This window comes from Odocoileus virginianus, chromosome 30 (genome assembly GCF_023699985.2).
Source record: "Odocoileus virginianus isolate 20LAN1187 ecotype Illinois chromosome 30, Ovbor_1.2, whole genome shotgun sequence".
Taxonomy (NCBI): domain Eukaryota; kingdom Metazoa; phylum Chordata; class Mammalia; order Artiodactyla; family Cervidae; genus Odocoileus; species Odocoileus virginianus.
In genome coordinates this window covers 31,900,927-31,913,410 of record NC_069703.1, presented here as the reverse complement: position 1 = coordinate 31,913,410, position 12,484 = coordinate 31,900,927, and the positions used below count along the sequence as shown (strand labels likewise).

Sequence of the window (12,484 nt, the reverse complement as noted above, 5' to 3'; positions counted from 1 at the left end):
AAGTCAATCTCTGTTTATTTTTTCATTAGCTGCTAATGTGTGTTGCTGCTAGCAGGAGGCTCTGCCGATCCATACAGATGGTCTCTGCTCACACCTATCACGATTTTTAAAGCCCCGTTTTTGGCAGCAATTGGTAGCTGAAGAAGGAGACCAGCTGCAGGAAATTAAATTGGCTGAACCTTGCCCTTTGGCGGGACTGTTTAGATTTCTATTCTCTCTTATATCCTGAAGCCTAGCTTTTCCTAAAACTTCAACCTAATGGGCCACCTAATGACTTAAGCAACCCCTCAAAGGCCTCATTGTCAATGGGGAAAGGGACCTGTGGCTTGAGTAATTTCTGTGACTTTTTCTAAAAGGGGCACATTTAGCAGAATGGGTTGTGCCAACACAAAGCCATTTGTGAAAGAATGACCTTGAGCTCCCTGAGCTGAACTGGAAAAGAAAGCATGAGCGACTCCAAGGGGAAAGGGACTGAGACACGAATCAGAGGTAGAGAAAGCTATTGTCAGGGAATTCTGAAAATAGGTCTTTAATTCAGGAACTGGATTTCCACTCATCAACAAACTCCATTGAACTGGTAGTAACTGCCTGGGACACCAAGCTGAGAAGGATATATAGATTGAGACCAGGCTCAGCATTGAAAAAAATGTCATGGTCAATTATATTTTTATTTTGAAATGAAACAGAGATGAATATTTTTCAATGATAAAAGGTACAATTCACAAAGAAGATGGACATCATAAACCATTAGACATAATGGTCAGTTATTGCTGTCTGTCTGGGCTTGGGAGAGGGGAGTGGAATGATGTGTGACATATGCTTGCCCTCCCTGAATAAGTCCTCCCTTCTCATCTTACAGAAAGAATAAATGACACCCAGAGTTGAGAATCAACTTGTCCAAAGTAACATAGTAAGTCTGTGGCAGAACTGACCCTGCAACCCAGGCATTGCTTTTCCCACAGAGCTATGCAGCAAGAATAACAATCAGAGAAGAGAGCTTTTCTTAGTGGAAGAGTCTGTATAATTCCCTGCCAGCAATGTAAGGAAAATGAGCACTGAATCAAGATACAGAAAGCTCAGGTTCAAGCACCAGCTCTGTGATGTTGGGAAGAACATTTAGCCTTCTGCGACCTCAGTTTCTTTACTTGGAAAATGGCGAGGAAAGGGGATTAAATGCTCTCTAAGAGATGTTTTAGGTATATGATCCCATGATACTCTAGAGTAACTGAAGAGATGTCTTACAAATTGGTACAGTTGTGGAATGGAATACACAGGGCCACACAGGCCTGCAGCGTGCTTCAGCACTCTAGCCCTGTGGACAGCTCCCCATCTTGCTGCTTGCTTTTGATGTTGGGTAGGACTGGGGAAAAGGTGCTAACCAGTCCTGCACCCGAGTGTCAAGAGGCCTCAGACAGGAACTTGGATCTGATATATGACTGCTCTGTCATACGTTAAGAGCAAGTATGCAAGTCATACTTGCTCATACTTGCTCATACTTGCCCAGTCATAGCAAGGCTGAGGACACAGTTGACATCATGGGTCCTACTTAACTCCATCCCTCCCTGCTGATCCTGTTGCCCTGGAAACAAGAGTTTGCTCCAAGGACAACTGGGAGAGGGATACAATTTCAGGCGACAGCAGAGTCCTCTCCTTGGCCCCTCATGCCTTGCTCTCTTGGACTGTAATCCTTTACCCAGTTCAATAAATGGCAACTGAGGGCTCTTAATGCATGAACACAGAGCTAGACCCCAAGGTGAGAGAGAGATGAGGAAGATCTGCCATTTCCCCTCAATAAGGGAATAATTCCAGAGGAGGAGGAAGACAGCTGCACAACTGAAAATACAAGGAAGAGTTGGATAATTCCATAATTGAGGTGAGTGATCTGAAGGAGACAGACTGCTTCTGGATGTGCAGAGGGAGGGTTCTATTCTTCTTTCACCTGCACTCCAAAGCATCAAGACCACGCTCCCAGGAGTGCTCGGTTACCAGGGCTACAAGCCTCACGTGACTCTGAGCTTCGTGGTTTTTTGTTTTATTTGGCCACACCACATGGTGTGTAGGATCTTTGTTCTCCAACAGGGGATTGAAACCCACACCCTCGGCAGTGAAAGGACCGAGTCCCAACCACTGGACCACCAGGGAATTCCCCATTGTGAGCTCCTCGAGGGCAGAACTGTATTTACAGCCTGCCCTCTTTCCAGACAGTAAAGAATCTGCCTGCAATGCAGGAGACCTGGGTTCGATCCTTGGGTCAGGAAGATTCCCTGGAGAAGGGAATGGTTACCCACTCTGGTATTCTTGCCTGAACAATTCCATGGACAGAGGAGCCTGATGAGCTACAGTTCATGAGGTCGCAAAGAGCTGGACATGACTGAGCAATTAACACTTTCACTCTTTCTGGATGTCCAAGCATCGAGCTTTGCACATATTAGGCATTTGAAAAAAAGAAAAGATGAACCAAATCATTTCACTGGATTCGACACATTCCTTGATGGCAGAGGCCATATCTAATGAGTCTCTGATGTCACATGGTAGAAACAGACAGACAGATAGGGGTTTAATTTCAGACCATAACCTTGGGTACTTTACTGAAACTCTCAGGATGGGTTTTCCCATTTGGAAAAAGTGACAGCTGGACCAACCTCACAGGAGGACTATCTGGATTAAACACCAAGCTGTGCATTAAGTGGCTGCACAGAGTCTGACTCATAGCAGGTCCTCAGCAAGTGCTAATTTCCTTCCTCTCTTCTCTGTTTCTCCACTGAGTCCTTAGTGAGGTGTTTTAGCCAGAGCAGGCACACAACAGAGCTGTGGAGAATTCCAAGGGAAGCTACTGATGACTTCATCCCCTGAAAATGGACAACAGTTAACATCTGCTCATATCACCGAGCAGAGAGATCTCTGTCTAAACTGATAGCCCCAAAAAAAAAAAAAAATTGCTCATCATGTCTCTTAGCCAGAGATAGTCACTTAAGGAAGTGGCTCAGATCTCTGTCTAAACTGATACAAAAACAATCGCTCATCATGTCTCTTAGCCAGAGATAGTCACCTAAGGAAGCGGCTCAGGTGTTGAAGGAGAAAGTGCTGAGAAGCTGGTTACCCTGGAACCCTAGATCCTGGGGGTGGGGTCCTCGTAAATGTACCTTGACGCATTGGATGTTGGTCCCATTCATACTGCCACTCCTGTCGATGAGGAAGATAAACTCCCCACGGGTCTTCCTCAGGTTCGGCTGGACTGATTGGAGGTCGGGGCAGAAGTTGAGCATGATGACGGAATGGTGGGGGATGTCCTTGTGGAGGCGTTTCCGGATGATTTCTGTCTGGAGGAGAAAGGAAAACTCTCACTTGAGCATTCAAGGGGCCCAGAGCTACTCCTGGGGGCTCGCCCTGGTGGCCCCCAGCACTCCCCAAGTTGATCAGACCCCACTCATCCTCTGCGTGTAAGACTTCCAGGTTCCTGGCTCCTCTGCTAGATGTTCACAGGTTGCAGCAGCAACAGGGACTTGGAGGCAGAAGACCTGGGCTTGAATCTCAGCTGTCACTGTCCAGCCGTGTGATGCTGGGTCAGTCCCTCCTCAGGGTTTGTTTCTTCTTCGGAAAATGGGACAAATAAGGCCCGTTTCTCAGGGTGGTTCTGAGGATGAACTGGGCTGGCCTGCAGATGGGAAGGCCCTGGCATGCGTGCAGGCCCCTAGCTGAGTGGTGGTTTCTTCCCTTCCACACGCAGGGATGAGCCACTCTCGGGCTCACCTGGGCTGTGAACTGGGCTTCTCTGGTTCACCGGTTCTCTCCCACTGATAAGCTTCCTACTCACGCGTCAAGCTTCACCTCTTTGGAAATCCTGCCCCCATCTTACATGGACTTAATTACCTAGTTCCCTTGCCCATGGAACGAGGACAAGAGCACATACCTCACCGAGCCGTATGGACTAAAGGCAGCTCGTGTGGGCGCCGCCCAGCAGGGCAACTGCTGCCAAACAGCAACCATCGCCACTCTCGCTACTTGCCGTGGGACCCAGGTGTTTCTCACACTGCGAGTTTCCTTGCTCATCTGTCTCCCCTCTAGTTTGGGGGCTACTTGAAGGCAGACCCTGCTTGAGTCTCTTGCATCTCCAGGGCTCCACATGGAGCTAGGAATAAAGATGGGCTCAGGAAACATTAAAAGAAGGACACCGCCACAATTCTGTATCTTTTCATGGATGCTCTTAGCTGGCCTTCTCCTGCTGCTACTGAACTGCCTTTGACTCTTGCAGTCATCTCTGCACCCAATCTCTTTTTCTCCATCCTCACTGGCACCCTGTCTCACCACCCCATCTTTCTCTGTCTCTGACTGTCGCTGTGTGTACATGTCTCTCTCTATTTCTCAGTCTGCCTGGGTCCCTTTCTCAGTTCATTAGGTGACATCACCATCCGCCCAGGTGTTTAAAGCAAAGACCCAGCAGTCATCCTTGACTCCTCCCTCTTCCGCATCCTATCGATATCTACTCCCTCAGGAGAGGACCGCCAGCTCTGTAGCTCAAATACCTTCTGAACGTGTCCTTTTCTCTGTCCCCACTGGAAACACCCAAGTTGGGTTTTCCTGGTGGCTCAGATGGTAAAGAATCCACCTGCAATCCAGGAGACTTGGGTCCAATTCCTGGGTCGGGAAGATCCCCTGGAGAAGGGAATGGTAACCCACTCCAGTACTCTTGCTGGGAAATCCCATGGACAGAGGAGCCTGGCAGGCTACAGTCCATGAGGCTGCATAGAGTCAGACATGACTGAGTGACTAATACTTTCACTTCACTTTCTTTTTTCAGGACCTTTGCCTGGACCTGTGCAATAGCCCCTTCCCGGCCTCTTTCCTCTCCTTTTCTCTCCCTGTGGGCTATTGTATACAGAGCAGGCGGTGCGATCATTCTTGTTATTCTCTTGCTTAAGCGACAGTATCCTCTCATGCCCGTGCCAGGTCTCATGAAGCCCCTTATGAGTTGACCCCTGCCTACCTGGCCACCTCGTGTTTGCCCCACACCTCAGGCCACAGGCGGCACATTTCTGTCTTCCAAGCACATCACCATTATTCTGCCTCCAGTTCTTTGCACATTTTTCCAGGGTTTCACAATCCACTGGGTCTCATCCTGAGATAAGCTTCCTCTAAACACTTGGCAAAACAGCTCCCAGGACTCATCACTCATTATCCTATCATTCTGTTTTAGGTCTTTCACAGTCCCTAGCCCTTGCTCGACTGATCTTGCTCATATGCTTGCTTCTTGTCTGTTTCTCTGTGCTAGAACGTAAGCACCAGGAGGAAAGGATGTGACATTTTCAGTCTTCCCGTGCCTAGAACAGAGCCTGATGCCTGCTGGGCACTTATTGTTTGTTGAATGAATAAACGAGAAGATGAATCTCTGTAGGCTTTTCTGTCTGCTACTGACCTGTGTACATCATTTTTTTCCAGTCTGTCTCTCTTTTGTCTCTGCTTCTCTCTGCATTTCCATCTGTGTCTCCCTCGGTGTCATTTGCCCCCACTTTGTTAAGTCACAGTTTTTGACAGCTCAGCCCACCCAGCCCTTCCCGACTGATGCCTCTGGGTGCTCCCCTCCTCCCTGGTGAGGGATCAGGTCCTCCCTCCCACAGGGAGGTCCTTCGCCAAAAGCCTACTGCCCGACAGGGCTCTCTAGATGACAGAGCCCGAGGCAGCAATGGCCACATCAGCGACAGGAGCCTGATTTTTGCCTCTTGGAGGGTCGGGGTGGGAGCCTCGGGCTCAGGATTCTCTGCTGTCTCCTTGAGCTGCCATTATCCAATTACAATAAACTCATCATTTCTTAGCAGCTGCCGGTTGATGGCTGTCATCCCTGAAGCTCATGAGACTACAGGGTATTTGCATAACCAACCCAAGGTGGCAAATTAATTCTCATTTGCTCCGGCGGTCCCAGAGCTAATTGATTTAAGGCTTGGCAGGCAGGCAGGCAGGAAGGCTCACCGCCGACTCCCCCTGCCTGCACTGTGTGGTTCTCGGAGCCCAGTGGCACCCCGGCATTGCCACCCCTACTCTTGAGAACCCGGCTCCAGCCTCTTCTCCCAACTGACTCACCTCTGGGAGGGCAGATGTTTCCAGCAGGGTCTCCAAGGTAGAGGTGGGCCCTGAGCCATCTATTCCTTCCCTTCACCGTCTCCCCCACCTCCCGCCAAGCAGGGGCCTTCGGGTGGGAGCTCTACCAAAGGGAAGGATATCAGCTGTAGGTTTTCTCTGCATTCCTGTCTGTTCCTCTTCACTGTCCTCTGCCCATCAGGCTGGCAGGGGCCAGAGGGGCCCTTAAATTCAGCGCAACCGCCCCACATGAGCGGGGCAAAGTCCTTAGCCTCAGTATCATGAACGCCAACTCCCTTTTCCCAGCTCACCCGTTATTGTGGGTGCTAAGCCGCAGTTTTCTCATCTAAAAAGGGAGATGATAAAAAGCAGTGTGCCCTGATTCTTGAGCCTACCTTGACACTCAGGACCCAGGGCGCTGCGCAGTGACCTCAGCAGGAGGGAGACTGCGGGGGTGGCTTGCGGCTGAGGCTCAGCATGCTCTCACCCCCTTCCCCACCGCCAGCCCCTGCTGAGGACCCCCTTATCCATTAACTTCATGGGGTAGGGGCGGGCAGAGGGAGAGGGTTTCCCTGGCTTCCCCGGCTCTGCCTTTATTCTTTACCTAATAGCAAGCAATGATCCCAGAGGAAGGCAAATCAAGAGACTGAGCGACTTTCACTTTCATACTTTCAGGCACCTGGATGGCACTAGGAGCAGGTGACCTCTCAGGAGGCGGGATCATCAGCTTGCTGTGTGGCCTCAGGCGAGTCCCCCCACCCCACCCCTGGGCTCAGGCTTCTCACTGGTCCAGCGAGGCCCAGTGCCCAGAGCCACCCCAGTTCTGCCACCGCTGACGTTTCTCAGTCACCCTCACCTTTCTCTCTGCACTGCTGTCCTTCTTCATCCCTTTGATGAAATCTGCTCTTCCCTTCAGGTGCTGGTCGAACTCCCCCAGGGTCATGTCCCCTTTCTCCATCAGGACATGTGGCATGTGGGGCTCTGCAGAGACGAGACAGCACTGGCGAAGCGTGAGGGTAATGCTGGGGACCTTGGTGGAGGGGTGGATCTTCACTCTGGGGAGGACTCCCAGTTGGAAGAGGGGGATGGGATCCCTGGCCATTTGAGGCATGAGGGGCCATGAAAAGACTCCTGAGCTGGGAGGCAGGAGAATGCGTGACTCGACTTTACCCATCTGTAAAATGGGAGTGATCCTAGGCTCTGATCTTTTTGCATCTCGACAGTCTATGAATTCTTAAAGAGATAAGAGTTGCTCCCTGGGGGTTCAGAACTGTTGGGGTCTCACTAAGCTTAGGTGTTCAGCTGACCTGAGAGCAAAGTGCACCAATGGGTGGATGAGACAGTGGGGCCTCAGGAACTGAAATGGGGCAGGAGACACTCAACTCTGCCAACTAGAGCCACGTTTACATGGAAGCAAGTTGTTGGCCTCCTCTCCTCTGCCACGTAGCCTGCTCTCTCCCTGGCCACGGGGCGGCGGGGGTGGCAGCTGTCTGTGTGCCCTGGGATCAGCGCCTCCTCCCTCCCACCGGCAGCCCCGGGGGCCCCGCCGGGGGCACAGTACCGCTGGGGTGGATGAGGATCTCCACGGGCCGGTCGAAGGTGTGCCTGTTGGCCAGGGTGACGATGACGCTCTCGGCCGAGCTTGCGGACGGGGCGGCGTCAGCTCGGATCTCGTGGGTGGGACTCTCTACCCCTGAGTGGCGAGAAAGGGGGGACAGGTGCAGGGGCCCCCAGGGAGAGAGGGGCTTGGTGGGGGGCCTGGAGACCCAGGCCGGACATGACTGCCACTCCAGCCCCGTCAGGGGCTCCTGACCTGCTGCTGTGCAAAACTGTGGACAGCCCTTCTCAGTTTCCCCGTCTGCAAAATGGGAGTTTATCGAGACACCGTCGGATAGCCCCTCCTGCTCTGACCCCGGGACCCAGTGGGGGTTAAAGGGGTGGCTTCCTCTTAGGGGACAGAGACAAAAGGAGCTCCCCACTCCATCAGACGGCCCTCCATCAACACCTCATGTGTTGGGATGTGCACTCCATCAATGCACTCTCGTGTTGGGATGTCGGCATGCTCTGGGAGAACACTCATGGACCGAAACCACATTCTTTTAAAGCCTTGACTGGGAGGGGGACAGGGACCATCAGAACAGTGGTGCCTGACTCTGGCTCCTGTTAGAATCACTGGGAGCTTTGCAATGTTTCCGGTGTCCGAGGCTCTTATCCCAGACCAGTGTCATCATCAGAAGCTCTGGGGTGGGATCTAGGTGGCTGGATTTGGAAAGTTACCCCACTGAGGAGGAGGACCCCTCACCCCCACCCCAGGGGAGGGCCGGAGAAACATCTTTGTGGCTGTGGCCTCCTGGAGAGGGCCTTGGACCTCCAACCTCGGACTTTGGACTGCTAGGCCCTTGTGGACATTTCCCCAGGGAAGCCATTGGGGGGGGAGGTGGTTGGTGGGCACAGTCTTAAAATCTGTCCTCGGGAAAGAGTCCTGTTTTGCTGTAGGTTGGCCACAGGCTGTTGTCTGCTTGGGCCGGCCAACTTTCTCTCCCTCCCTTCCTCTCCCCACCCCGGGACCTCGAATCTTCTTTCCAGCCCCATCAGGGTCTAGGCAGCTCCGCTCACCTGCGAGCAGGCAGGGCCCACGAATCTCCAGCTGGAAGTTGAACTCGTATTCCATGGGGTTGGACACGTCGGTGTCCAGGAGAGTCGACAGGCATAGTCTGTTCCAGGAGTCCAGGGCCCGGCTGCCAAAGCAGTGCTTGTCTCTGCTGGGAAGGGGGCCGGGGGAGGGGGGCGGGGGAGGAGACTCAGCAAGATGGGAGCACTGGCTTCAGTTCCCACACGCGCACTTGGCAGAGCGTACATCCTCACCCAGTCTCTCGGACTCGGCCGTGGGACGGTTTGTGTAACGTCGCATCACATCAGGACTCCCTGCTCTGTCTCTGGGAGCTGGGGACCCTTGCCTGAACCACTGCTCCTCTGAGTCCTGGTTTTCTCGTTGAATAGGGATCATAACGGCACAGCTTTCTCCCGTGAGTGCTCAGCAAAGCGTCATCTGCTGCCCGCTCGCTGTGGCTGGCCCTCTGTCTGTCCCTCACCCGTCCCTCATCCCGCTCTATTTCCCTCCCCTCCACAGCCTTGCCCCCTGAGGTTTTTGCTTTGTGTTCTAAAAATGCACATGGCGTTGTAAGAGACATCATGACATTTGGTTGAAAAGATGGCATTGTGTTAGGAATCTCATTCAGCTGCTTCCCTTTTTTCACCCAGCACTGCGTTTTAAAGGCCTGAAAACCTTCTTTGCTGCTGCTGTGGTTCAGCTTGTTCCCCTGGTGGCTCATCGGCAAAGGATTCGCCTGCTGACACAGGAGACTCGGTTCGATCCCTGGGTGGGGAGCATGCCCTGAAGGAGGAGATGGCAACCTGCTCTAGTATTCTTGCCTGGGAAATCCCATGGACACAAGAGTGTGGCAGGCTACAGCCCACGGGGTTGACTTAGCGACTAAACAGCAATAACAATGGTGCTTCCTGAGGGCCTCTGTTATATTGTCCTGGTTTCTTCCTGCCTCCACATCCCTCCATCCGCAGGCCACCCCCATGAAGATCCTCATCTGCATTCCCTTTTTGGGCCTTTGGAAGGATTTATCTGGGATCCCTGGGTCCAAGGGCACACATCAAGTGTCGCCAGATTGCTTTGCAACGTGGCTGGCCAATGTTCACTGGGCCCCAGCAGTGAATGAGAGTTTCTCTCTTCATCCTCACTAACGTTTGGTATGGTCTATTTTTCTTATTTTTTCTCATGTCCCTCTGTCTAAGCCACTTTTTCATCGGAATTTGATGCAGGCAGGTGTTTGCATCCCCTGCAGTCCCAAGGGTGTCTCTGTTTACTCTTCCCTGCTGGAATGGGCAGGAATCAAAAATTTATCAGGGCCACCTCAGGGGAACTGGGCACTCCTCCCAAGTCTCTTGTTCCTTGACTCACTGAGGTCTGAATGTCCCCAGCTCTGCTAGGTCTTGCCTCTCAGATGTACCAGGCTTGCATTTACGAAGTATTTTGCATTTACAAATGCACTCTGGCAGCGTTTACAAAGATGACACAAGGCTGGTGTTCACTGGCCTGAGACTGGCTGGTGCCACCAGCTTCTCTGCTGTGCCAACAAGTGTCCTCACTCTAGATTTCGAGGCCCTCCATGGTCTGATTCCAGCCTTCCTCTCCCATTTGCTGTGTTCATACGAGCCTTCCTGCTGCTCTTCAAACACACCAAGCCTGGCACTGCCTCAGGGCCTTTGCACTTCCTGCCCACTCTACTCCCTGCTCAGAATGTTCTTCCTCCAGATGATTTCCATGGTTTGCTCCCTTCATTCAGATTAGGCCTCAGATGTTGCCTCAGTTCAGTTCAGTCTTTCAGTCGTGTCTGACTCTTTGCGACCCCATGGACTGCAGCACGCCAGGCTCTTCTGTCCATGGGATTTCCCAGGCAAGAATACTGGAGCGGGTTGCCATTTCCTCCTCCAGGGGATCTTCCTGACCCAGGGATTGAACCCACGTTTCCTGCATTGGCAGGCGGATTCTTTACCACTGAGCCAACAGGGGAGACCAAATGATAAGATGCATCAAAAGACACCTCCCATATGCAGCAGGCCTCTTAAACCTGGCATCCTCTCTCCCTGTGGAGGAAACGCTGGTCCCCCTGGGTCCACAGGTGGGGAGAAAGGAGGATCCCTGATTTCAGCTACAGGTGCCCCAGGCTGTGACCCCCTTTTCCCTCCTCCCCACCCCCGGGGAGAGTACAGAGAAACTCTCCTGGAATGTCCTACCCGACCCTGCTGAAAACCCTTGTTAATGGGTCCTTATTGCTCTGGGGAGAAAGCCAGAGTTGGCCAGGGCCACAGGGTGCCCTGTATCTCTGCAGCCTCATCTCAGGCCACTTCCTCTCTGGGGCCCCGTCCTTGCTGCCTTGGGGCCTTTGCCCCTTGCTGTTTCCACCTATAGGAATGTTTCTGTCTGTGCCTCATCCGTCTGCCTCCTGGCTCAGCCCTCAGCTGAAACATCACTCCTCAGAGAAGACTGACCTGGCCCCTGGACCCCAGGGGTTTGGTCCCTCTTTTATATTCTTAGCCAATGGATGTCTCTTCCACTGCACTTCCACATAATTAATTATGCATGCAAAGTTCACAAACAGCTCACATTAGTTGTGTTATTGGTTGGATAACAATCTCTTCCACCATGTTCCGAAAAGGCGGGAACCGTGTGCATTTGTCCCTTCTGTGTTCCTAACACCCACCCCAGTGTCTAGCACATAGTGCGTGCTAAGTCGCGTCAGTCGTGTCTGACGCTTTGCGACCCCATGGCCTGTAGCCCGCCAGTCTCCTCTGTCCGTGGGACTCTCCAAGCGAGAATACTGGAGTGGGTTGGGTTGCCATTTCCTTCTCCACTAGCACACAGTAGGTGCTCCGAAAATGCCTCTTGAGTGCATTAAAGTATAAAGCCTGGATATTCTGATCCCAGTTCCAATGCTTCTGATCGGTATCAACATCAGGCATTTCAGGGAGATTCTTTTTTTTTTTTCCTCTTGGCTGCACTGCATGGCTTATGGAATCGTAGTTTCCCAACCAGGGATCGAACCCATGCCCCCTGCGTTGGAAGCTGGGAGTATAAGCACTGGACCACCAGGGACGTCCCAGGGAGAGTCTTAGGTGTTCTAAAAGTGAGCAGGGGAGGGGCAGTCATCGCAAGGTGGCAGCTACAGAGCTTAGCATCACCGCCCATCTCTATCTCCCCCACCTCGACCCCCTCAACCCCACAACCCTGGCCTTGTCTGGCAGGGGCTCCTCACCCGTGGACCTGCTGGCTGGGGGCGCCGGTGCTGTCCGTGCAGAACTGGGGCACGGTCGGGGCACAGACAGCAGGCAGCAGGACCCGCACGGCCCCGCTGGGCAGCGTCGGGAGTTCCGAGGAGGTGCTGACGAACACGGTGACGTTCTCCATCGGGGCGATGGTCCCCAGGTTGACCACAAAGAGGATCCGCTCCAAATCCTCGTCCAGAGCCACCTTTCCTGGGATAATGGAACATTTGCAGAGTGGTTCCTACGTGCCAGGCCTGGAGGCAGGGGCCGTGGGACCTCTGTCACCCCCTTGAAGCTCGCTGTGTGTTAGGTTAGAGGAGCTTGTGTGCGGATGGGAAAACAAGCTCAGCATGGGGCACACGAGTACAGGTTATTTAACAAATAACTGATTTATTGAACCAGGATCTGAACCTACGTGGGCCTGACGCCAGGCCTGTGTACTGTGCACTGTGCCCTGCCGGGAGTGGGAGGCCGGGACCCACTAACCCCCAGTGGAGGGTCACAGCTCCATCCTCAGACTCTATGTCCCCCCAGGATTTACACTGGAGCGTCTCACCTCCCCCAGAATCCGTGC

At 52.9% G+C, this 12,484-nt stretch overlaps 1 protein-coding gene across 3 annotated transcripts in view; it reads right to left on the bottom strand.

Moving 5' to 3' along the window:
• VWA5B1 (von Willebrand factor A domain containing 5B1) overlaps positions 1-12,484 on the bottom strand; it is a 58,630-nt gene that overhangs the window by 34,775 nt on the left and 11,371 nt on the right. For all 3 annotated transcript variants that reach the window (XM_020899199.2, XM_070458828.1, XM_020899200.2), the window contains exons 4-8: positions 11,901-12,120; positions 8,689-8,834; positions 7,634-7,765; positions 6,929-7,053; positions 3,144-3,320 (exon numbers count right to left, since the gene is read on the bottom strand). In XM_020899199.2, the coding sequence (XP_020754858.2) occupies positions 3,144-3,320; positions 6,929-7,053; positions 7,634-7,765; positions 8,689-8,834; positions 11,901-12,120 (800 nt within the window). The remainder of the gene's footprint in view (positions 1-3,143; positions 3,321-6,928; positions 7,054-7,633; positions 7,766-8,688; positions 8,835-11,900; positions 12,121-12,484) is intronic.